This window comes from Triplophysa rosa, linkage group LG5 (assembly GCF_024868665.1).
Source record: "Triplophysa rosa linkage group LG5, Trosa_1v2, whole genome shotgun sequence".
In the NCBI taxonomy this organism is placed as follows: domain Eukaryota; kingdom Metazoa; phylum Chordata; class Actinopteri; order Cypriniformes; family Nemacheilidae; genus Triplophysa; species Triplophysa rosa.
This window is the reverse complement of record NC_079894.1, coordinates 17431157-17458781: the sequence shown is the minus strand read 5'-3', so window position 1 is coordinate 17458781 and position 27625 is coordinate 17431157. Positions and strand designations below refer to the sequence as shown.

Genomic DNA, 27625 nt, shown 5'->3' with positions numbered 1-27625 from the left:
TTGCATTTGTTACATGATTTTAGGAATCTTTCATGTCTGTGCACAATTGGCATAGAAAGAAATTCACAGAAGGGTGATTTCTTTAACATCTCAATAATTTCTTCTAGACATCAATGAGATTAAAAGGAGAGCAAATAGAATCTCATCCCAACGATATCCCTCTCCCTGACAGACGAGAGATAAGAAAGTGCAGATTGGTGTTTATAAAGCCATGCTCTATTGTGCTCTAGCAGAAATCTGTTCTGCTCAAGTTATACAAGCACATTGTTACACGGCTGTCACACACAGCGGGAAACCCTGTTAACATCTGTGCATGTGACCAGCTGCTGCGTCTACATCCTATATTCCTATATCAAGTGTGGTATTGTTTCTGGACCCATGATCTCCCACGACTAAAAATGTGTTGCTTCAATTTGTTTTTGGATCACTATAAAAACTAAAAGATCTTGCATTATGTCATTAAGTATCGGTTTTCGGACAAATTATGAGATTTATGACGTGCATGATTTTAAATAAAATATTGAAAATATATATACAGGATTTTTTGGTCTATTTACATTTATTCATTTTGCAGATGCAAGAGAGCATTTAACATTTTGTCTAAGGAGCCAATAATAAGTGTAATCTACAAAGGTGTGTTTAAAGTATAGACTATTTTTGCTTGGCCAATTAGAAAACAGTTTTAAGTAAATTTTACTTTTTTAAATAGGGACAGATATTTATAAAAATTCGTAAAACTACACATGACATTTTGCCTCTTATGTGTACAAATAGCTGCATTAAGTTTTGCAGGAAACTGAAGCAAGTTCAGTCACGGTCTTGTGCCATAATGCCGTCAGCAGGCACACACTGATTTTAAGTCTATTTTTAGTCTGGGAACATCTCCTGTTATAATGAAGAGTCCAGTGAACTTGTCTAGAGTTCAATGTGAAAAACAGAGAGACTGTAATGAGAGAAATATTAAGAACTTGGTAGCCGCTGCATGCAAAACACTTCCATCCATTGTGTCCTAATGTAGCTCCTGGAATAAACCAGTCTCAGCCTTAGTGCGTAAGACAAACTTCCAGGAACCAAACACTCATTAGCAACATCTACACTAAAGTGGTTTACTCATAGTTTTTAACGCCAGACAGTTGCTCCCTGAGGAGGGTCTGCTATTTGTTTTCGTTGGCTTCCAAATTAAGCATCCTCTTTGGCAGGGTGTCAGAAGGTGCGGTCCTGTGTTTCTCGGAGGATAACAAGAGGCCAGAATAATACAGAACTCGGAACTCGGGCATACACATGGATATGCAGGGCAAGCGTGATGCATTTTGATGAATTCTGAGACTATTCATGCATTCGCAAAATAGTTAACATGCATTTCAGTTTTCTGTATAACAGAGCAATGATCCGGCAGACCTGGAAATGACCACAGAGATGGTCATTTTGGATGGAAAAAAACTTATTTTGTTCGTTTTTCAGCATCTTTTTATTATATTATTTTTATATGTATTAGCTTTATATATATTATTTAATAAAGTTAATATAATGATTTTTTTAATTTTGATTTGATTTAGTTTTAGTTTTGATTTGATTTACCCATTACATTTACATTTAGTCATTTAGCATTTTTTTTCTTTCTCATTTGTCTTCCCATTACCCTTCAGTAAATTTTTATAAAATATACGCATGCTTTTGAATTGTTAAATAAATGTCATAGGCACATAGGCCTCTAAGATATTTTTAATATCTCATATAATTTAATAGTATTTAACCTACAAAACTTTCATTGTTTCTTTTTTTAGGAAACATCTTTGGACAATTATATATTTACTTATGCATTTTAATTCAACTGTGGCAAAAATGTATGCAATTTATCATAAACCCATCAGAAAGTGATGGTGTTATGATTCACATCATCTCATCATGCAATGGTTGGTCTTAAAGGGATATTTCACCACCAAATCAAAATTTCCCCATGTTTTACTCACCCCTCAAGGTATCCTGACTGAATATGGTTTTCTTATTGAAGAATAATGCAGTCGAATGTATAATTATAACCAGGTATCATTTTGCTTCCAAGAGGTAGAATGAGAGTGAATGGGTGTAGACTTTTTGAAGCCTCAAAAAGTGCATGCATCGATCAAAGAACTGCTCGACACGGCTCCGTGGTCTTAATAAAGGTCTTCTGAAGCGAATCGATGCATTTGTTTAAGAGAAATATCCATATTGACAGCGCTATTAACGTTGATGTCTAGCTTCCGTTATCCCTCGGCTGCGCGTGAACCCGAGGCTTGTTTTTCCGGCAAATGACGGTGACGCAAGATCCCACGTAGAGGAAGGCGGCATCCTATTGGAACCAAACGAAAAATGCCGCGTTCGTCACCGGAACTTACAACACGCCTACGTCATTTGCCGGAAAAACAAGCTTCAAAAAGTCGACACCCATTTACTCCCATTCTACCGCTTGGAAGCAAAATGATCCGTGGTATTATAACTCAGACTGCATTATTCTTCCAGAAGAAACCCATATTCAGTCAGGATGCCTTGAGGGTGAGTAAAACAAGGGGAAATTTTGATTTGGTGAGGAAATATCCCTTAAATTTTCTTCTGGAATGATCTAAACAGTGAGAGTGAGACTTATTCCTAGAAAGATATTTTTGGAGATTTCACAAAGATATTTTTCATACTTGTCTCCGAATCACAATGTTGGCCTGCAATGAATGTGGTGATCTTGTCTCAGTGGTGCATGTCTCATGTGTTATTTGTTTATACATTTTTATTGTGAAAGAAAAAATGATTAGATTATTTGGCCGCACCTCTTCCTGAGTGAATCTGAATTCTCGCCATGTACTTTGCAACAGATGTCAGATTTCTTTCACATGGAATATTCCCAAACATCTCTTTGTTTTCAAGAGTGCAGTCTCTTGCAGTTGCTAAATAATATGGAAAACAATTGACTCATGCAGGAAGTCAAAATAAGAGGTCCAGAGGTCAAGGCCCAGAAATCCACAAAAGATGCACAGGAATGCTGGAAAAATTCGCAAAATGCTGTGTGCTTCTAAACCGGCAGTTGTTTTGTGTACAGAGAGCAGATGACCTCACTTCACCTTTCTGATGTGTGTCCAAGTTATAACCCATGCAACTTATTTAGCCTTGGTATAAATTGAATTATTCTAATTCAAGTTAAATTAGGTTAAACAATCAATGTAGCAAAAATATTTTATAGAGTTGGCTGTTTATTGTCTGTCTTTTTCTTTATTGCTTAGTCCAAAAAAAAGGTTTTGTTATGAAAAATAGAATAAAATCAATATTATTATATTATTAATGTTATTTTTTTTTTATTAGCTCTTAAACTCTTTTTCTTTTTTATGTTTTTCGGAAACATTCAAGTAAATAGAGAATTTTTGAGCAGTAGGGGTCTCTCCTTCAATGGAAGTCTACTGATTTTTGTATTATCTCGATGTTTGCTTACAAACGCATAAACCCTAAAGAATGATTTCATGTCCATGGCACAAACAGCATGTAATGTTGAGTTACCCAGGATAATACTTTATTAGGATAATACTTTTATTAATCTTCAGATGGAGAAATTTGTCGTATATGCTTGAGGTCAGAATATTCTTCAAATATTCCTATTCTGCCTGATCCACTTATAAAGCCCTGTAATTGCACATGTTCTGCATGAATGATTTTTATGAGAGGAAAAGTAACTGATGTTTTGACGTGACGTTGTCGTACCTTAATGACTCTGACAGCAGAACCAAATGAAACGTGACATGTTGACATTTCAGAAGATCTATTAATATGCTTGCTTAGCAACCTGAAAGAAAGAGATATACATTCAGATTAGAGAACAAACAGTTCTCCAGAGGACAATGTTATTCCTCAGATGTTGCTCTTTTATACAGTACCTTTCATGCAGAGGATTTGATGGACTTCTCAGTTGTGTTTCATTCAAGGATCAGCTCAGATGTTTCTCCCAAAATTGCTTTGGAGAAATAAAAACAGACACACATGTCAAAAGTTAAAATACTGTACATGAAGAGAGTTTGAAGGTGTACAATGAATGATTGTGTTTGTAAAATCTGGATTTTCATAAATTAATGAGAAATCTTTGAGTTCATATCGAGATCTTCAATAATAATAATTTTTGAATGCTGACTTGTCAAATCTGAGCTCAGTTTGTGACATTGTTGAGATCACATCTGAAACTCTAATGGAGACACCTGTGGCATTTTTCTTTTTCTCAGGAGAAATATCTGACATGCAGGTGACTTGAAGGGATGGTTCACTCAAAAATTAAAATTCTGTCATCATTTATTCACCCTCAGATTGTTCCAAACCTGTATAAATTTCTTTGTTCTGCTAAACACAAAGGAAGCTATTTGGAAGAATGTCAGTAACCAATCAGATCTCATCCCCTATTGACTCCCTAGTATTCATTGTACTATGGCAGTAAATGGGGATGAGATCTGTTTTGTTACTGCCATTCTTCCAAATATCTTCCTTTTTGGGTGAACTATCCATTAAAGCTAAATTTCCAATATCCTCTCTATGAAATCTTACTAATGTCTATGAGAATAACTTCTTTATTAAAGACGTCTGATTTTTCTTTATTATAGGACAACATTCAGCATTTGCCATGTATAGCTGCCAATGGCCAGTAAAAAAGAAGGTCCTGTCTAATGTTGCATCCTTTTTACGGTTTCTTTCCAAATATAACTGCAATTAGTACTGGTTATGCACCTTACCAATATATTTCTAATGTCTTGAAATATATTGAATACTTGCAATGTACTGTAAGAATTTGAGTACCAAGTTACAATGAAATATTACTTGTTAGATCCCATCAAACCTAGAAAAACCTTATTTGAGAGAATATAGCAACGTTAACTACACATTTTCAAGAAGAACTGTCCCCACATTTGTGTGTGATAATGTGTGCAGAGTTACATAAAAATAATTCTTAACCCTGGTTTGTTAATGGTATAAGAGACGTCAGTATTTGCCGGGAATGTTCCAGAGATAACTATAATGAAGGGAGAAGTTCAGAGACAAGAGCAAAGAACACTTTCTCATTATTCATCCAATTTGATAGTTTATTCCTTCACACACTTTGTGTCATGCCCCAAAACCATGATGTAATGCTGCTTTACCTGGGTCATGAAAGTCAATGAGTTTGAAGATGCCAGAGCGCCCAGTCCAGTGGAAAAGACGTGATATTTGAATTTGATTAAAACATAAGAATTTGTCAGCATCTTTGTGTTTTGTTGGTGAAGTGGACATTCGAGTGCTTGGAGTGAGATTTTCCATGCATTCCTGTTTATTGAAGGAGACACAAATGGAGTCCAATCTATTTTTACAAGAATACAATGAGTTAAGGGAGTTTAGTCACTTATAAAACCATACATATTTGCGATCTTACCGCTGCACATGAGGGCACAAATAGACTGTGTAGACCTGAACCACAGACTTTTCAAAGCACTTATTCAACCAGTAGCTAAGTAAATCTTGCACATGTAGATATGAGTATTTATGAAACAGCTTCACTAAGGAAAGTCACGCAGAGTTATGAGAAAGTAAACATTTTCACAAATTATTTGACATCAAAGTCCTTTTTAAATGAATAGTTGCAACTATATATACAAAAAGGGGGGCGGGGAATCACACCAAAACCTGTATGCTTTATTGTTATTTTAATTCCATTTTATTTATATAGCGCTTTTCACAGCCAAAAATGAGGGCCGGGAATCACACCAAAACCTGTATGCTTTATTGTTATTTCATTACATTTTATTTATATAGCGCTTACTTCACAGCCATCCTCTAAATACATCTCCTGTTTGTTGGCTATAGAGATAGTGACCAATGGCCATAGCAAGAAAATGAGGCAACGAAATACAAAGGAAGGTAGACACTGTTATGTGATGAGAATGAATCTAACGTCTAATGATTCTTTCTGATGAATCCAGTTTTTAATGTATTTCAGCATGTTTACTTTTGTGACGGTATGTTTTCATACACAGATGATTGTGATGAAAGTATTTCAGACAGATAGCTGTATTACAGAAATTGTGCATCAGGAGCAGGTACAATAAATATAAAAATAGTCCTTCTTTCCAAATGTGAGTTTTGTTGAAAAATCAACGGATATCCGACTGCAGTGAAAGTGCGATAAGCAACAAACCATTAAAAGAAAACATTATTTTTCTTACCATTTCCTGCCCAGTGATCTTTTTTATCTGTAATGTATCGTGGACCTTCAGGAATTTGAGTGATGTGAGGTCTCCTTTAGTTGTCACCAAAATGAACGTACAGTAATCATGTTGTCAGACAGAATAAAAACTTAAAATTGTTTTATTTAGAAAAACAAATAACGTTTCAATATTAAATAGTGTGCTGTGAACCCAGTGTGACACATTACTTTCCACCAATTTTGCCCTGAAATGCACAGCTTTGTTCGATGGACTGCATTCACTAAACACCTCTGTAGTTTTGATCACTTTGGCGTTACATTTCTATATCTTGCAAAGCAACTGAATGCAACTGTAGCTTTGTTGAATAAATACTCCGCGGCTCTGAAGGCAAGCTGTCAGTTCAGGTTACTTTTTCATTTGTGCAGTCCAATCGTGTTTGATTTATGAAGAATTACATAAGGAATCTGGCAGTGGGGGTTAGTCCAGGGGTGAGCCAAATTCGGTGCTCATTAGAGACAGCCCTCATGACAGCTATTTGGACTTAATGCTACCATCATCCTGGGCTGAATGAGGCCCTTTGAGAGAGGCCGTTCCCCTGGAGAGACAGAGCCAGCACATTTTTAACACAACAGGCTTCAAGTTGTGGCCGGCCCGCTGAAGCATCCAGACATTAAACAATGAGGGGATGGGATTATTTATAAACAGTTTAGAGACTGTTGTAGGTTATTTGTGGACTGAAAATGCTGCATGTGTACATTTTTCTCAGGATAGGTTAGATCAGTGGTCAGCAACCCTGCTCCTGGAGATCAACCGTCCTGAAGATTTCAGCTCTAACCCCAATCAAACACACCTGAACTATCCAATCAAGGTGTTTGCTTGATAATTACAGACAGGTGTGCTGAAGCGGGGTTGGAGCTGCAGTCTGCAAGCATGTTGTTGGTGGAAATGTATCAAGCGCTATAGTACTACATCATCCTTACTCAGATCTCTTCTTTGTAATGCACAAGCTTATTTTTCTCACCCCCTGCTTTCCTTTAAAACCGCCTCTTTTGAAGCTATCAATGGATAGTCTTCTTTTCCCATGGAAACAATAGCCGTGGTCTTTGTTTGGGCATTCCTCTCTGCCTAGCAGCAATATGAAGCAATTAGCTACATGTGAGCAATTAGTGAACTGAGTTCTTGTCTGTCACATAGTGTTTTGTGGCTGGTTGGCTCTCAAAAGTTCCATTATTTAGTCCATACCATCAACAAGAGGCTACAGAGGAAAGATGTTATTTTAAGATGTTATTTTATTTTACATTAAATCATGCTATTTTATGTTAGTAAATTCTGAAATTCCTCTAAAACACATTTTGATTCTTTGACATGAGCATGCGGCACAACTCCTTCCTGGTGGAACATTCTTCCTAACTCAGTCCGGTCAACAACATCCCTCACAACATTCAAAAAACTACTTAAAACCCATCTCTTCTGTGAATACTTGACAGACAAATGAGAAAAAAAAGAAAAACACTAACCCTCTCTCTTTCTCTCAACAGGTATTGTTCTGGCTTTTGTTGAAACTAGTAACTTTGTATTAGCACCTATTGTATTATTGCTCCTGTATGACATATCGCTTATTGCTCCCTGAACTCTCTAAGTCACTTTGGACAAAAGAGTCTGCTAAATGACTAAATGTAAATGTAAGGAAGCATTTGCCCATTCATCCCTTCCACCAGGGCGCCCCCTCTCCCCATATGGACTATGGACTCTCTTGCTCTTATCAAGACCCGGACTATCCTTCACACTACATTTCCCATAAGTCATTGCCTGGACTCATTGTTTAATCCCCTCCACCTGTGTCTTGTTATGTGCTGCACCTCTGCCTATTTAAACCCAGTCACCTCAGTTACACTTTGTAAATATTATACTTTTTTTTTTTTCACTTTAAAGTATTGTCAGTGTGTAACTTGCCATACCAAGCATCGTTCATGATGTTGCATGATTTTTTTTATTGGTCCTTGTGGAACTTTAGCAGAAACTGTAGAACGGGCTTTATTGTTAAGTGGTTCTTTGGTCACGGTAGGATATGCGGATGAGGAGCCCCGCAATCCCACGGTACCCTCTATGCCAGAGTCTTTCCATACCCCTACTGTCATGTCAGGAGTTGTTCAAGTCATGACTGATAAGCCAAAGCCTGCTCACATCATGCATGCCAAGCCGGAGCCTGTAAATGTAATGCATAACAAACAAAGGACTCTTCACAAGAAGGCCGCCTCGTCTGAGTCTTCAGACAAGATGGACCCCTCGCCTGTGTCTTCAGACAAGATGGCCGCCACTTCAAATCCCATAAAAATTTTAAGTGACGAAGTCAGTCTCACGGTCTGTGTTTTCAGCTAGTTTAACATTAATGTCTTGGTCATGTTTAGAGTTGATAAAAATCAATAATCCAATTAAGGCACTCAAATATTATTGAAAAAATATAAAAAGCCATTATTTCTTCATGGCTTTAATATTTAAAAAACAGGTGACACAAGTACTGCACACCTAACTTTACGCGTTGCAGCTAATGAGCCTTCCTCAGGGTGTGAGCAACCTGGTCACGCTGTAAGTTACAGGACATGCAGGAGAGAGATTCAAACAATACAAAGAGATCATATCTCACCCAATATTATATGCCTTTTTGATGTGTGGATCTTGATTTTTATATCTCTGTTCATTTATGATTTTGTTGATTTGTTAATTTTTATTTGTATTTAGTTATTTATTTTAGATTTAATTATACATTGGGTGAGATGCGTTCGCTTTGTATTATTTGAATTATGTTTCATATTGAAACATCTGTACCTAAATACTTTTCATGCTTTTATGTTGGCCTAATTTCGGTTACATTCACAGTTTAGGCTATGTAGTTTTAATTTTAATTTAATTTATATTTTTGTTAAAATGCCTGTGAAATTCTGTAGTTTTCACAGAAAAAACCTGTTGTCAGAAAACGTCTGTAAAAATACGGAAAAACCCTGTAAAAAATGGCCGTGAAATTCAGTTTTCACTGAAAAAACTGTTAGAAAACGTCCGTAAAAATATGGAAAAACACTGTTAAATTCTCTTGGAAATTAACAGTGACATTCCATATTTTTTACAAGGAGTTTTTTTTTCAACTCAACAAACACTATTACCACCTTCACTTACAGACACCACTATCACTTTATTTCTGTTGTACATCTACAAAAGTTCTTATTGAGAATTAACACAAGTTTACATGTTTATGGTTTTTGTTGAGTTACCATTATGGTGATGAGTGTTTGCTTTAGTTGGGATCTTGACCCTTTGCTTTTTATGTTGACCCTTTGCTTTTTATGTTAAGACTTTCCCTAGTTTTTATAACTATGTTGAAACGGAAACAGGTGGAAAAAAGCTAAGCAAAATTGATTTCATGTCATTTTTTTGTTGGGAGTTTCATTGCCTGTTTTAGAGTTTAGGCACTGATTTACAGTGATCTTGTCATCCTCATTTATGTTACTGTATGAAATTAAATCATATTCTTTTTTTAAGATTTGTTTTTGCCTTTAATTGTACAGCTATTTGTTAGAGGACAGGAAGAGAAGTGGGAAAGGACCACGAAACGGGAATCGAACCCGGGTCGCCCAATGCGCAACCGCGCCACTTGTCGGAGCACTGTACACTAGGCTATCGGCTCCGACATTAAATTATATTCTTAAGGTCTTTAATGACACACCGTGCAGATGAAAAATGGACTAGCAGACATCAAGAATAAACCTGTTTGTCTCAACAATGGTGACAACCAAAAAAACTTAAGATAAACGCAATGCCGCATAGCGGCAGTAAGCTTTTCATTTGTTGGTCACCACTGTTGAGAATCATACACTGATTATTGATGTCTGAGTCAAAAATCAAATGCAGACCTCTTAACTGTTCAAAATGTCTTTATATGGATTGTTGCAGGAAATGTGGGTCTCCAATGTAAGCTCATTCAGACTATTATAACAAAAACCCAATGAGAAACTAAACAACATCAGAAAAAAATGTCTACTCAAAATAAAAATAATCTTATCACATTTTCTTTTGATATTATTTGCTATAAAAACGATGTTTTATAAAAACACTGTCATAGCAGCCAAAAGAAAAATGCTGTTTAGCAAAAGATGGATGAAAGAGCCCAACTAAAGCAAACAATGATCACAATAATGGTGACTTTAAACAACAATAAAACATCAAGTCATGGATGTTATGCTGCAGTCCCTGTGAAGCAGAAGTGGTGATCGTCTTCAGTATGGGTGCGGCTCATGTTTTCCGCTGTGAATTGATTGGACAAATAAAAACAGGATGTTCCCGTATTTTTACGGTGGTTTACTGGCAACCACAGCTGCTGGTATTTTTCCGTAAAAACTACGGAATTTTTATTTTCTATTTTCTTTTCTGACATTAAATGTTTTGTGGGTCACCACTATGCTGAAGAGTGGAGTCTGTACTGATGTTATGCTGCATGTTGCTTTGTTGAAAAGTGACTTTGATGTTTTTTAATGATGAACTGCAAAGAAATAAAATAAGTAAATGTAATGTTTTCACTTTTATGCATTATGTCCATGTTTTCATTTTATATAAAACATTTTTTATTTATATATACAATTATAAATACATGCTCTTAATATAAAAGACTCTAATGTATTAAGTTCATACACAGCTTGAAATTTTTGCCCTGAAGTTTTAAACTGCAAAGCTGTTTACGTGCTTTTCCCGTATTTTTTACGGAATTGTACTGGCAACCGCAGCTGGAACAGAACATTTTTCACAGTGTGTATGTGGCCACCTTTAGAGTAGAAATGCGTATTGCAATTTTTTCATCCATCCACAACTACTGAAGTTTTAACTTATTTTAATAGGCTATATAATATATATAAATTTAGTTAAATCATCAAACATTTGTATGACTTGCCAGTGACTTGCTTGACCCAAGCTACGACTTGACTTGAATTGCTTGACATATAGCAGTGACTTGACTTGACTTGCTTGATTCTCACAAAAATTGACTTGGACTTGCTTGAGACTTGAAGGTTAATACTTGAGACTTACTTGTGACTTGCACATGTGTGACTTACTCCCACCTCTGATAAACATGACTGTAATGTGATTGTTGCCATATTAAATTGTATCTAACTAGCCAACTTCACAAACATTAGTTTGTGTGGTGAATCAATAAATGAGGGAGAAAGGGAGAGAAAGCTTATACTATAATGTAGGCTGTATAATTGTTTTAGATGATAAGAGATGAGAACTCCTGGCAAGCCTTGTGAAAGTCAGGCTAGAGACACTGCCAGCGATCTATGAGTGCAAAGGTTGCTTGATAAAACTGCACAAATGTTCAAATGTTACCTATCAATGTCAATAATAGGCGCAACTTACACTCATAAGTGTGACCCAGTGTGTGAAAACTAGGCTAAAAATCTAGTTATTAGTGACGAGCATCTGAGTTTGATTTTAACCATTTATTTCAATATGAATACTGTAAGTCTTTGACATGGCCTTAGTCCAGGGGTTCCCAAACTTTTCAGCCCACGACCCTCAAAATAACAGTGTCATCAGTGACTCGAGACCTTTCACTATCCTCAGAGGTGGTTAAAGTATACAAAGTTGCACGCAAATGCGCACATGCAACTATTCAACCCAAACGCGCATAATGACAACACAAAAAAGCACAGTCTAACATATTATTTTACAGTTATTTACTCATTACTTATTGTTATACATAAAATATGAACTATTACTACAGATGGTCAAATTTCATCAAACTGATTCGAGTGCTGATGGATGTACCTCTTTTCGTACCGAGGACGATGGCCCCTCTGACTGTGTCACTTCTCCGCCCTCCTCCGCTGGCCTCCCTGTCTTTGGTCGATATTAATCAACGTTTCATTTCGACAAATAAGAATATCCTAAACTTATAGCCTGAAAAATAATCTGCGTGCACAAGGATCGTTTAAGGTGGTGCTGTAAATTGATTTGTGCTGCCTAACCTAATGCGGTTGATAATGTTGTTAATGTGACGTAATCACCTCAGGGGTCATGATCGATGGGGAGGAAATTCCTAAGGTTGATGGCTTTTTATTTGCCTGGTTTCATTTTTAACTTAACTAATATTTTTATATTTTGTAACACTTTGATTGATTACATAAGCTATTTCTAATAATAATAAAAATGATTTCTGGAAATCATCTTGCGACCCCGCCCTCGCGGCCTTGCGACCCCTCCAGATTCAGCCTCTGGTTTGTTACAGACATACAGCTAAGCAGCTTTTTATATCTCATCTTTTGCTCTTATCTCATCTGCTGGCCTATAAGTCTTATGTGTAGGTCTGGTACCCTCTGGTACAGCCTCTATCTTCTTTCACTCACTGCTCCTGGATTTGCAAATGTTTGTGTTGAATATCAGCATTCCAGAGATGGTGTGTGATCGGACCCCCCAGTTCTTGGCACCTGCTCTTAGATGTCAGAGTAAAACGTATCTTCTTTATCATACATAAGCTTAGGACCTGTCTTTCGACTGTCATTGGTACATCAAAAACATGACATTACAGTATAAAAATGATCTGATTTATAAATGTATGAATAATAAAGAAAAATATATAAACAAGTAAACTAACAATATAGACTAAAATTATAAAGATTAAGCATATAATTTTATGCCACTAATTCCACCAAATTATTTAAATAATGACCATGTAAATAGCGTTTGTCATGATCCTGTCCTTCTTGTCTAATTCCTAGTTTTGTGGACAGGGTCAGGACAGTACCATGTCTTGTGTGTGTTATGTCTTGTGTGGAAACATGTGGCTGTATGTTATGACATTGCGCCACGTGTCTTCATGTCTCGTGCTTTGGCCCCGCCCCCTTGTTTCCCCGTCATTGTCCCATTAGTTTTTCATTCCCCTCACCTGCCCTGTGTAATCTTCCCATTACTGTTTCATTCCCCTCACCTGCCCCATGTAATCTTCCCGTTAGTGTTTCATTCTTCTCACCTGCCCCGTGTATCTTCCCATTAGTGTTTCATTCTCCTCACCTGCCCCTTGTTAACTTCCCTCGTTAGTGTTCCCTATTTATCTAGCCCATTCCCTCTGTCCAGTGCCGGTTTGTTTTGTGCCTACCCCTATCCAGCGTGTGTCAATGCCTGTGAGCTCCCTTGTCCAAGTTCGAGTCTGCTCTTGCCTGCCTTTTTGTCTATTTTGTTATCGTTTGGACTTCCTCTGTTTTTGTCCCTCCCCTGCGGGAGGTGTTTTGTTTTAAGTTTTGTTTTTGTGACCATTTTTCCCCATCGTGGGTTTTTGTTTCAGTTTTGTTATAATAAAGCTTTCTGTTCACTTCACTCTGTCTGTGCCTGGGTTCTGCCTGTAACTCATGACAGCATTCTCATAGCTTTTGTCCTCATCTTCTATTGGCCGATAAACGGATCCCACACTGGTTGAGTCAGCATTAATGTGTCAGACTGGGGTGCATTTCCCGAACAATGACATAACTTGCTCGTTAACCACCATGGTACGATGCATCGTTGGGGAAATTAATGATGTAGTTAGGACTGTTTCCCGAAAACATAGTAACTTTGTCGCACATCTGTCGTTTGAACCAGGTTGGTTCAACAACATAGTTGATGACGTCACATAGTTAGTGGAGTAATACAGGGTATGGATGTGTCGTCACTTTACCACGTGAGCACTTCGGAGCGTTCCCCCGTGGGTGGCAAAACACTCAGCAAAATGACTGCTTACAATATCAGGAAATGTAATTCTGTGCAACATTTCAGTGTCCAGGAACACCTGATTCCTTAAGTCGTAGTGAAGCCGTAAGGATCACCATCGAGTCCAGCTGCTTGTATGTTCAGCAAATGATTGCGTGTTTTAGTCCCAGTTTCTTTGTTTCTCCTATTCTACTCAGCCATTTTGCTGGGTGTTTTTACCACGACATGTTCACGTGGGAAAGTGACGTCAATCCATACCCTCTATACCGTCTTCTAATTAATCCATTTATATCGATTTGATGTCATATTATTGCTGTAAATAAGGTAAAATGCATCTGAAAACTCTGTTATCGTATTTTTGCTCGCTATTGTTTTATTTCACGATATTTAACTCATTCATAAGTTTCCTCCTACGTAACTCCACCCAGGGATTCCATAGGGTCCTAGAGCACGTAGGTGCATGCACACTTTTACTCGAGACCTTTCACTATCCTCGGAGGTGGTTAAAGTATACAAAGTTGCACGCAAATGTGCACATGCAACTATTCAACCCAAACGCGCATAATGACAACACAAAAGAACACAGTCTAACATAAAATGACTTTATAGTTATTTACTGATTATTTTACTTGTTGTTAACTATTACTACAGATGGTCAAATTTCATCAAACCGATTCGAGTGCTGATGGATGTGCCTCTTTTCGTACCTGAGGACGATGGCCCCTCTGACTGTGTCACTTCTCCGCCCTCCTCCGCTGGGCTCCCTGTCTTTGGTCGATATTAATCAACGTTTCATTTCGACAAATAAGAATATCCTAAACTTATAGCCTGAAAAATAATCTGCGTGCACAAGGATCGTTTAACGTGGTGCTGTAAATTGACTTGTGCCATCTAACCTACAGTAATGCGGTTGATAATGTTGTTAATGTGACGTAATCACCTCAGGGGTCATGATCGAGGGGGGCTGATGGCTTTTTATTTGCCTGGTTTTATTTTTAACTTAACTAATATTTTTATATTTTGTAACACTGATTGATTACATAAGCTATTTCTAATAATAAAAAGATATATTTCTGGAAATCATCTTGCGACCCCACCCTTGCGGCATTGCCACCCCCCCAGATTCAGCCTCTGGTTTGTTACAGACATACAGCTAAGCAGCTTTTTATATCTCATCTTTTGCTCTTATCTCATCTGCTGACCTATAAGTCTTATGTGTAGGTCTGGTACCCGCTGGTACAGCCTCTATCTTCTTTCACTCACTGCTCCTGGATTTGCAAATGTTTGTGTTGAATATCAGCATTCCAGAGATGGTGTGTGATCGGACCCCCCAGTTCTTGGCACCTGCTCTTAGACGTGAGAGTAAAACGTATCTTCTTTATCATAGATAAGCTTAGGACCTGTCTTTCGACTGTCATCGGTACATCAAAAACATGACATTACAGTATAAAAATGATCTGATTTAAAATTGTATGAATAATAAAGAAAAATATATAAACAAGTAAACTAACAATATAAATGAAGATTAATGTTAACGATTAAGCATATAATTTTTATGCCACTAATTCCACAGAATCTTTTAAATAATGACTTTGTAAATAGCATTCTCATACCTTTTGTCCTCATTTTCTATTGGCCGATAAACGGATCCCACACTGGCTGAGTCAGCATTAATGTGTCGGAATGGGGTGCGTTTCCCGAACAATGACATAACTCGCTGGTTAACCACCATAGTCGTACGATGCATTGGGAAATTAACGATGTAGTTATGACTGTTTCCCGAAAACATAGTACCTTTGTCGCACATCTGTCGTTTGAACCAAGTTGGTTCAACAACAAAGTTGATGACGTCACATACATTAGTTAGTGGAGTAATACAGGGTATGGACGTGTCGTCACTTTACCACGTGAACATCACGTGAGCACTCCGGAGCGTGCCCCCGTGGGTGGCAAAACACTCAGCAAAAAGACTGCTTACAATATCAGGAATTGCAATTCCGTGCAACATTTCAGTGTCCAGGAACACCTGATTCCTTAAGCCGTAAAGATCACCGTCGAGTCCAGCTGCTTGCATGTTCAGAAAATAATTGCGTGTTTTAGTCCCAGTTTCTTTGTTTCTCCTATTCTCCTCAGCCATTTTGCTGGGTGTTTTACCACCCAGGGGGGCAATCTCCCGACATGTTCACGTGGGAAAGTGATGTCAATCCATACCCTCTATACCGTCTTCTAATCAATCAGTTTATATCGATTTGATGTCATATTATTGCTGTAAATGAGGTAAAATGCATCTGAAAACTCTTTTTGTTATCGTATTTTTGCTCTCTATTGTTTTATTTCATGATATTTAACTCATTCATAAGTTTCCTCCTACGTAACTCCACCCAAGGATTCCCCAGGGTCCTAGAGCACATGGGGCATGCGCACTTTAAAAAAAACAACGCTTCTATTTGCTTGACAAACTAAAAGATGTAAAATTGAATTTGTATATTTAGAATGATGGATATAAAATGCACTGCATGTTGCTTGCTTATCTTGATCAAAAGCTTGATGCATGTGAGTCTACATGTCGTAATAATAAGGAACGATGCTTCTAACCACAGCTCTAGACCTGTAGTTCCAACCACGCAACTTTGTGATGCTGCTTGCGATTGATCATTGGAACGATGGTTTTGGGAAACACTTGAATCGTTGAACTATTCTGGAAAGACGGAACTTGCGACCATAGTTGGCTAACGATGCTTTTGGGAAATGCACCCCTGGTTGATATAGTCTAACAGAGCAATGTACTGAAATCACCACAGAGCTATAGTCTTTACATTTTTCAGGCAACCTAACAGAGACTTAAAGCACAGAAAAACACAGAAGAGGAAAATTTGTGTAAATGGTACAATCAGAGAGGGCCATCCTAGAAAAAGAATAAAATAAATCAGTGTTCAATTTATTTGTGTATTTAATTAAGTCTTAATATTTAAATAAACAAAATATTAATTCCAATTACTTAGTTATTATTGTTGTTAAAACTTATGAAATCCATATATTTTAAGCATTTGCATTTTCTTAGCAGTTTTGCACATCCTTGCAACGTATGTTTTTAAATATTTTTAATGTATGTAGTCATTCTTAATTTTATCTTCTGTTTGTGTACTGTGTTTCTCTGTCACTGTTGTGCACCAGTACATGCAGCAAGGTCAACTGTACAAATTAAATTCATTGTACATCTAAACCTAGTACTTCACAATTAAGATTATTCTGATTATGACTGAAACACCACCAAATTGAAATATTGTGTACAAGAGAATTGTTGTGAACTTTTGACAGCTGATAAAACCAAGCCCTCTTGTGTTGACCAGAATATCTATAAGCGAACACTATTCCTGCATGCTTCACATTGTAAGAGAGATGAATTGTGTGTTTATAGAGATCAGACAGGCGAAGCGTCTGTGTTAGTGGAACACAGCCAAGAGGCTCAAGTGTGGATGTGAGATTAATTAGGAGTTATTTGACTTCTGCCCTTTACAGAGCATTTAAAATCTATTCCACACCTTATACATCTTGAAGGAGTGAAAGTTTAATCATACGTTACTCTGGTCTTAAACAAATCGTTTACTGATAAGTCGGTGTCAGTAGTCCCACCATGCCATATAAGAATTAAAATGCAAGGATGAGATCTCTTTAAAGGGATAGTTCACCCAGAGATGAAATGGCTTATTCTCTTACCAACATGCTTGAAAGAATAGTTTACCCAAAAATTTTAATTATTTCTTCTACTGGCTGTTATGTCATTTCAAACATGTATGGCTTTCTTTTTTCTGCAGAACACAAAATAAGATATTTTGAAGAATGTCGGCAACCAAAAAACATTGGTCTCCATTGATTCTATTGTATGGACACAAAACCAATGCAAGTCAATGGGGAACAACGGTTTTCTCTTACCAACAATCTTCAGAATATCTTTTGTGTTTTGCAAAAGAAAGAAAGTCAATCAGTTTTGAAATGTCAAAAGGGCGAGTGAATGATGAAAGAATTTTCATTTTTGGGTGAACTATCCTTTTAATATCTCTATTGCCTCTCCTCTCAGTAATGAGATAAAATGGAGAACAAATTGAAACATTTAAGATGGCTGCTTCTCACAATTAATCTCACATGTCTCCTGAAATAGACCTGAAATACAAAAGAGCAATGTATGTTCTATGTATGATATTGTTTTTTGTATGTATTGTATGATAACAGTTTTTCTGTTGTACTGTGTATTCAGGAAAAGAATGCTGGCTTTTTTACATTTAGTCATTTAGACATGTATAACGTAATCTGTCTGTAAAGTGGTTGCTAAAGCTGGCTCATGACAGCTGGGTGCACTTCATTTCTCAATGTCAATGATTTTAAACACGTGTTGAAAATGATAAATAAGTGCAGATTGTGTAATGTTATCAACAGCAAAAATATAAAGATAAATTGCTATACTTTCAGAATGATCAGAGTAAAGTGAAAACTGTGAGAATGTGGAAGCAGAAAGTTGGCCATGTTATCATATACTGTATAAAAACTGTTAAAGCGAACATTTTTATCTAAATGAAAGGCAAAAATGTAAGTTTCTCAGGGTACGAGATGTTTGGATTTAGATACAGATAGTCCAATTTACAGTATATCTTAACAAAACTAACATTAAACAAACATCTATAGTTGTTTCATCTCTTATCAGTCTATTAAATCACATAATACAGTACAACATACTCTTATTGATGCTTGTTTGAGCTTCATGTCCCTCAAAGTTATACATGCAAGTTATCAGTAATGTTAATATTTGCCGTTTGATTATTAAGATTCTTTACATGATGCAATGCTGACATAAGGTCACACTTCAGTTCGGTTTGATTTGGTTTGAAATACACCCTCGGATAAAATTAAGAGACGTCCAACAATAATTCACCTAAATTTCAAATAAAGATATTGTTTCCATTTGCATTTATTAGCAGAAAATGAAAACAGAAAAGATGCTTTGTATTTTTTCAGACGTCGAAGACGTCAAGAAAAGAAGCTCATATATTCACTTTTAAGCAATACAGCAGTTATATCTACATGTATTTAGGAAAATCTCAACTTAATTTTTATCACAGTCTTCATGTGTCTTGTCATGCCGTCAGTCTTTCACGTTGCACGTTGATCATAATATACTAAACAACACCTAATCCCTTTGTTTGAGGTTATACATAGGTGCTAAATGTGTTTAGCGTCAGTTCAAAATGTTTCTGTGAAAATGACATTTAATTTCCTCTCATGCTACTCTGTCTCTATCTACTCTATCATAATCTATTTGGCTTTGATTCAATATTGCTCGTCTTGGTTTTTTTATTTTTATGATGCAATAAAGTGAATTTAATAGGCAGTAAAACAGATACACGTGGGCAAGAACTGTACTTACAAGCATCATGAGTAAGCCAAGATAAAACCCTAAAAAATTCAAACATACATCATTGCATTTATGTGACATATCTTTCTTTAATCACAAGTTTATTTGCAGATGATAAAAACCACTGATAGCAAATATCCTCTAAAGAGTTTATTTTGGCAATAAGGATCAGGAGGTAAGTGCAGATGGCGTGAAGTTTGCAATATGAGGATGAAAGTCTGTAAATACATTGTGCCATTGATTTTCTGGATATATTACTAATATTTAAAAACTATGAAGTAACAAAATTAAAGTATAGATAAATGGAAAATGATAAAAGTACGCACCCCTAGTTCAGATAACAGTTCTGTGCACACAGGTTAGGATCATGAGAAACATAAATGAAGTGTCAAACATACAGTGTGTGTAGATACATAGTGAACAACTGAGAGACTTTGACTTTGTTTGACTTTGTTCTATTGTCTCAGGATGCCGGGGGGTGGAGGGGTTTATAGGATGTGTGTGTAAATATGAAAGAAGAATTTGAGCTCACGTTTACTCTTATGTTGTTAGTCTTGTAAAAATTGTTCCCTTGATACCCAGTTGTATTGTTTTGTTTAGTTTTTTTTCTGTTTTTCATTATGCACTTCTTACACGCAAAAGTCATTTCTGAACATTTCTTGTGATTTTGAAAACATTTGATCTAAATGCTCATGCTTAAAGTAAATTATTATTATTTTTTATTTAATGAATGAGTTTGGCTGGTTAGTGTAAGGAAAAGTAATCAATAGTTTGCAAACTGTAACAAATTTCAAATATAAGATGCTTTTGTTGATTTTCATACTTCTAATTATGTTATTTCATGTTTCCATAGTTCATAGTTTTATTATTCTTCGTGTAATATTCTTCACTGTGGAAAATAATGTGTCCAGAAAGTGTTCCCAAATTTGGAATGTGTTCCCAAATGTGTGCATGTTAAAACACAATGTTAAAATAGTTGTAAAAAAACTTAATCTAAATATTTAAACATTTGCACAGTTTCTGAATGAAGAAAGTTTTAAAAGGAGCAGAAAAACTCCTAAGGATCTTTCATCAATTCAGCCTGCCTCTGTTTTTACATCCCTCCCACACACTCCCTATTTCTGCCCCCATCTCTTGAACCCGCCCCCTCTTTCATTAGCGGGACCTGCCCTATAAATGCTGTCTTTTGGCAGAGAAATGTACTTAGTGCCCACAGAAATCCCCACATTAACAGCTGAGAGTGCCCGGAACTGGCAGTCATGAAGGAACTGAAGAGCAAGGCATTCTGGAGGGCCGTTTTGGCAGAGCTGGTGGGCATGACCCTCTTCATTTTCCTGAGCATTACAGCTGCTGTTGGAAACTCCAACAATGACAAACCAGATCAGGAGGTCAAGGTGGCACTGGCGTTCGGGCTGGCCATCGCCACTCTTGCCCAGAGTCTCGGTCACATCAGCGGAGCCCATCTGAACCCGGCCGTGACGCTGGGCTTGCTGGCCAGCTGCCAGATCAGCTTTCTGAAGGCTGTGATGTACATCGTGGCCCAGATGTTGGGCGCAGCGGTGGCCAGCGGCATCGTTTATGGCGTCACGAAAGGGGAGGCTCTGGGGCTTAATACTGTGAGTAGCGCTTTTCTTTTTTACCTGTAAGGTCTGCTCAGGGCTTCTAATAGCAACTTAATTCAATTTACTTATTTCTGCGTAGAATTTATATTATGCAAACTTTAATTTTGACTTCTTGAATTATTGAATAAAAGAAAAATATCCATAACATTAAAATCAATCTAATAATATGAATAAATAAAAAACACTAATAAAAACACTATAGGAAGGAAGGAAAATAACCAAAAAAATTCCAAATACATTTTATTGAATACATTTTGTAATTTCTAGATTCATTATTGGTTAGAAAAAAAGATTATTAGACTATTGCTACTGAGAGTACATTTCTGGGTCCAGCTGTTAGGAAATGTAACTAACTTTTCCAAGTATTTTGCTTCTCAGATGCATCACGATGCCTTTAAAAATAATTATAACTAAATACAAAAGTGTATATGAAATAAATGAAGCAAATAAAAATAAATATATTAATACATATGTAAATATTCCTGTATATAGCCTACTTAAATAAATATGTATTTAAAATAGTCTATTTTTTTTATAAAATTTGCATTTTTTTATAAAATGACAATTGGTAAACAGTATAACTCACGTCACAGTCAGTCTGTGTAAATGGGTGTGTTGTCAGGCAAGGGCTGATAACAAATTTATCTGACATGCTTGGAGGTTGCTTTCTTTCATACGAGGTTTACAATTTGTTTACATTGGTTGTGTTTACATGTTATGTTATGTTATGTAATGTTATGTAATGTTATGTTATGTTATTTTCATATTGATGTTTATGTTAATTTCATAGTTAGTGGAAATTTTGCTAAGTTTTGCAATAATCAAATAGTGTTTGTGTGTGTGTTTTAGATCAGCAAAGATATTTCTGCAGGTCAAGGTGTCGGCATTGAACTCTTCGCTACGTTCCAGCTGGTTCTGTGTGTCATAGCAGTCACAGATAAAAGAAGGCGTGATGTAACAGGCTCCGCCCCCTTGGCAATTGGGCTCAGTGTTTGCCTGGGCCATTTGACAGCCGTGAGTAATCAGCATTCATACTTTCCCCTGCCCCTCAACTATATCTTTCTGCATAGGCATTCTTGTCATTGTTTCAAATATTGCCAGGGTTATAGAATAGACATTAATATACAGAAATGTATAACTATTCAAATACTTTGATACTTTGCTTTACTCAACAGCGAAAGAGAAAGACGCCCAACTATTATTATTGTTTTGAAGATGAGCAACCCATTGCTCTTGCCCACTCACCCATGAGCATTCTTATTCTAAACTTACTTTTCTTTTCTTTCTGTTTTGCAGATCAGTTTCACTGGATGTGGCATCAATCCTGCTCGCTCCTTCGGCCCGGCAGTGATTATGAGAGACTTCACCAATCACTGGGTAATCATCAGTTTCATCTCCGTATTCTTTGTTTGCAAATCGATATCTGTATGATATCTGCGTGTATACTTAGCACTGCGCTCTTGTTAATTTTAAACTATTTAGAATCTTATCAGAAGACAGAATAAGCTAATGTTGAACATTTAAGGTTAATAAATAACAAGGATATTGTTTTAGATGAATGCCTTGTGTGGAATAATCTATAGTAAACATATGCTCACATAGCATTTATAAGTGGTGCTTGCACCATTAGGGTTGCTCATAGTTAGGAGAAGGGATTTTTTCGAAACCAGTAAGCTTTGGTACTAACCTTTGGGGTGTAACTCATCTTGTAGTGTTTGAACTACAAACACGATACCTCAAGTTCAAAACAAAACACAGCTCTATATTGCAGGAAGAACCAGATCTAAATTTAGGGAGTGTCATAAAAGTTCCCTCCAAATAAGTGTGTAGCTAAACATAAATGTATGTTTTCCGGTGCTTGAGATTTTGTGTTTTTGGTTAATATTTGTAAATGTTTAAGTTATAATTTTAATTTTATTTGAATTATTTGTCAGGTATACTGGGTAGGCCCAATGTGTGGAGGTGTGGCAGCCGCCTTGGTCTATGACTTCCTGCTCTACCCGAAAATGGATGACTTTCCTGACCGCATGAGAGTGCTGGTCTCTGGTCCTGCTGCTGATTATGATGTCAACGGAACTGATGATCCCCCTGCTGTAGAGATGTCATCAAAGTGACAAAATAATTGACATATTTAATGTATCATACTCTTCAAGACTTCAAAACGTCTGTAAATATATACAGTATTTTTCCCCCAAGGGGGAATAGCATTGTTTTTAAATGTACTATATGACAGTGTTAATTTTCCAAATGTAAAGCCATCTATTTAGCTGGCATTTTGTATTAATTCATTTGAGCTTTTTATTGTTGTTTTGTCTCTCATTTAGTGAATCAGTATGTACCTCAGGAAAATGATCCAACGTTTTCAAAAATTTCACTATCAGTATTCAAAATGTAGATTCACTTGTTTTTGTCAACGTTTTTAAAATGAAAATGTGTTTTACATCACTTTGTATTGTATTAAGTGTACACTATGATATCGTTTTCTCAACTTTTGTAAGTAAACATGAAGATGTTAAATATTAAATAAATAGGCTACTGGTGCTTTTCTCCTTTAAGATACAACAATCCAACAGCTCTTTGTTAAACTGATGGTGATGATGTCACTTAATCAGAGCTCTAGATTTAAAACTCTTTTCAGAGCTTTATCCCAATTTGACATTACATTATTACAAGGACATTTTAATGCTGTGTTCTAATATTAAATCCTAGTAATATTCAGTGCTCTAAGTAGTTTGTGAGGTCTCGTGTGATGAAATCTCTATATGCAAGTTTTACTACATCCTGTCAATGCATTTGATTTAAAGATAGTATTACGATATATGTCTAGGGAATGTAAACACTTAATATTAAAATACCTTTACAATGTGTCAGGCGGACAAACGATGCAAAAACAAGTGATTTATTTACAATATGTACAGAATTTACATCTCAATACAACACTCACAAAACTAAGGAAGGGGGAAGGAAAGAAGGGATGCAAGTGGTGCTAAAGCAAAGAAATGAACAAAACAAATCTAACTTGCACATAATCCTCTAAACTACCTAACCCACAACCAAATAAAAAGAGAAAACAAAAAGATCTTCAGCGTCTGAGACGTCTTAAGTAAACTATACTATCTAACCAAAATCACTTGAAAAACGTACAATGGTTGGCACCCGCTCCCATACTGAGCTAATACGATGAATATATTATCCTGCATGTTGAGAAATGTACGTCACGTGACATTCTTACCTATCCACCTCTCTCCAAGTATACACAGGGGATAACGTATATGACAGCCCAGAGGAAAAATGTTTTGCTCATTGGTTGCTTTTTCTAAGCTCAGGAGACATAGTTGTGATTCTCCTATATTTCTTGATTAAGTGTCAGGAGTTTATCAGATAGTTCTCCTATAATGAGAAACATAAATAGACGCAAATGAGAGACGTCTAAAAGAGTCAAAACTGAGAATGTGCTGAGAGAAGCTTGGGAAATCTCTTTGTCTAATTTAGGTATCAGCTTTGTCTTCCCATGTTTCTCCTAAAGTCCATTAGGAGAAATAAGAGTAGACACAACTGAGACATGAGAAATATCTGAGACTTAGTTGAGATTCTTATTTATCTCTCATTGTAGTTGAGATTCTTATTTATCTCTAATTGTAGTAGCAACAGTGTCTCAGATGTTTCTCCTAAAACTCCTTAGTTTAGGATAAATAAAAGTAGACACAAGTGAGACATGAGGAAGTCATGAAAAGAAGAAAAACTGGAGAACGTTTTATTGTTGTGTTTTTTTATGATGATGATGTTGATGATATTGTTTTTCACATTCATTGGACATGACCGTAGGGTGAGAGAAAGGAAGGGAAGAGGAAAGTACCTTTAGCTGCATTCGAACTCATGCCGTCTGAGGTGCTGCTGTGCTTCGATGTTGATGTGCTGACCACAAGGCTGTGTTTCTGACAGGGTGTTTCTGACAGCTGTGTTTCTGACATTTATCTTAGTTCAGGATACTAAGGGCTGATTATTCTCTTACACGTCTCATTTATGTATCAGCTTTGTCTTCCCGTGCCAACTGCATATAATTAGTTGTATAGTTACTAAATAAACAAGTAGTTGCCCTAGGAAAAAAATATTCATTTAAAATGCATTTCTTTCACGGTAAGTATAGTTTAAATGTATTAACATATTTACTGACATGACTTACTGACATACAATTATAATTATAATAATTATAACTTTATTTGGAGTTATACACAATGCACATTTCTTCATATTAAGACTTTGTTTAAATATAAATGTGTTCTAATGTCACTTTTGATAAGGATTTTATATTTTTTTAATAAAATCAATTGTTCAATTGAAGATACAGTATTTAAAGTGTACCTGAAGCATACTTGCAGTAGTTCAACTTTAGCACAATCAAATACACTTAAATGTATCTTTAGTTGGACTTCAGCACTATTTCTGCACAATTAAAGTATATTAAGTACAAAATTAGTTGTTCCAATTTAGCAGACTTTAAGTATACCAATTTAGCATATCACAAATACAATCGCAGTGTATTTTCATTAAGTACATAAGATGTAAATGGATTTGCAGTATACCTAGCATGAAATAAATGTTTTTCAAATACATTTTAGTATATTTATTTTTCACTAGGTTAACCAAAGGGCAATCAGTCTATACCAGGCTTAAAAAAACGATGACTAACTTTTAAAACTAGTCTAAGAAGTTTTTGCAACCAGCCCCAGATATCTTAAATTTAATGTTAGGATAAATCTGTTACATTTAAATAGCATTATTCATTTCTGAATATCAAGACTCATCTTCAAAGCCCAGCATTGTATATGCAGTGCATATTCCAAACAAGGAATTCAATCTGATTGAGTCAAACTGAATAATTACTGTCCAAGCTGCAAGAATGACCAAATACAAAAGCTGAAAAGTGATTTGGAGTTGTTCCCTCTGTCCCCTGTAGTTGGCTGATGCTCCTCTTGAGAAGCAGATACTGAAGCGTGAAATTCCAAGATAACTCGACAAACATTCATGAAAAGTAATGTAAAAAATATAATGATATAATGTATAACTAATACACTAAATATATGTAAATAACAAAGAATAATAAAAATAAGGATAAGGATAAGAAATTAAATACAAAACAAATGTCTGTAGCCTACTCCCAGTCAGAATTTCATCATCTTTAGAAAATACGCACACACACGCACACAGGTCTATATATGATCTATCAACACTAAACTATGACACGATCACTAAAATATGTCAATGCATGTATTGTGCTTGATTGAAATGGTGTGGATGAATGACATAATCTACCTTCAACATCTCAAAGGTTTTTGCAAGACATAAATGAGGTTACATTAACATCAAATAGAGACTTGTTTGAGTCTCATGCTTCTCACACTTGTCTCCTGAGTCAAACAGTCTCACATTTATCTCCTCTAAGGTTTAATAAGAGATCTCCATATCATCTCAGACTGTGCTCAGGTTATTCTCCTTATCTAGAGACTCTGACATTCTCACATGTATCTCCTCTAAAGTTTCATAAGAGATCTCCATATCATCTCACACTGTGCTCAGATTATTCTCTTTAGCTAGAAACTAACATTCTCACATCTGTCTCCTCTTAAAGTTTATGAGCGTTCAATAGATTTACAAAGTGTACACCAATAAATAAGCCTATATTAATAGTAACCATCTAGCTTTCTTTGCTGAATGGCCAACCCGGTATGGTTGCAATGGCACATTAAATGGCTTATGACTCAATCCCCAACTAATTTGATTTTTAATACATACTCTCTTTAGAAACTTTAGAGGAGAAAATGTGAGAATGTTAGAGTTTCTAGCTAAGGAGAAAAATCTGAGCACAGTGTGAGATGTTACGGAGATCTCTTATGAAACTTTGAGGAGACAATTGTGAGAATGTTAGAGTCTTTACATTTAAATTTAGTCATTTAGCAGACGCTTTTATCCAAAGCGACTTACAGAGAGTTCAGGGAGCAATAAGCGATATGTCATATAGGAGAAATAATACAATAGGTGCTAATACAAAGTTACTAGTTTCAACAAAAGCCAGAACAATACCTGTTGAGAGAAAGAGAGAGGGTTAGTGTTTTTCTTTTTCTTTTCATTTGTCTGTCAAGTATTCACAGAAGAGATGGGTTTTAAGTAGTTTTTTGAATGTTGTGAGAGATGTGGTTGACCAGACTGAGTTAGGAAGAATGTTCCACCAGGAAGGAGTTGTGAAGGAGAATGAGCGGGAAAGCGATTTACTGCACTTATGAGAAGGCAATACAAGACGCCGCTCGTGTAGAAGCTCGTGTCGGTGTAGGAGTGTAGGAAGGTGTGAAAGTATGCCAGTGCAGATCCAGTGATAGTCCTGTAGGCAAGCATTAGTGACTTGAATCTGATACGGGCTTCAACCGGTAGCCAGTGGAAAGAGATGAAAAGGGGTGGCACTTCAGCCCTTTTGGGCTGTTGGAAGACGAGGCGTGCTGCTGCGTTCTGAACCAGCTGGAGCAGTTTGATGGCCTTTGCAGGAAGAACAGCAAGGAGAGCATTGCAGTAGTCCAACCTTGAGATTACCAGGGCCTGGACAAGGAGTTGTGCCGCATGCTCAGTGAGATAGGGTCTAACCTTTCTAATGTTGAATAAGGCATATCAGCATGACCGCCTTGTCTTTGACAGCTGTT

General features: G+C 36.4%; 1 protein-coding gene across 1 annotated transcript; it reads left to right on the top strand.

Annotated features, from left to right (window-relative positions):
- Positions 1–20511: 20511 nt before the first annotated feature.
- aqp1a.1 (aquaporin 1a (Colton blood group), tandem duplicate 1) lies at positions 20512–24003 on the top strand. Its single transcript, XM_057334350.1, has 4 exons — positions 20512–20930; positions 21786–21950; positions 22233–22313; positions 22871–24003. The coding sequence occupies exons 1-4, from the start codon at positions 20574–20576 to the stop codon at positions 23048–23050; spliced, it is 783 nt and encodes a 260-aa protein (XP_057190333.1). The 5' UTR covers positions 20512–20573; the 3' UTR covers positions 23051–24003.
- The last annotated feature ends 3622 nt before the right edge of the window (positions 24004–27625 follow it).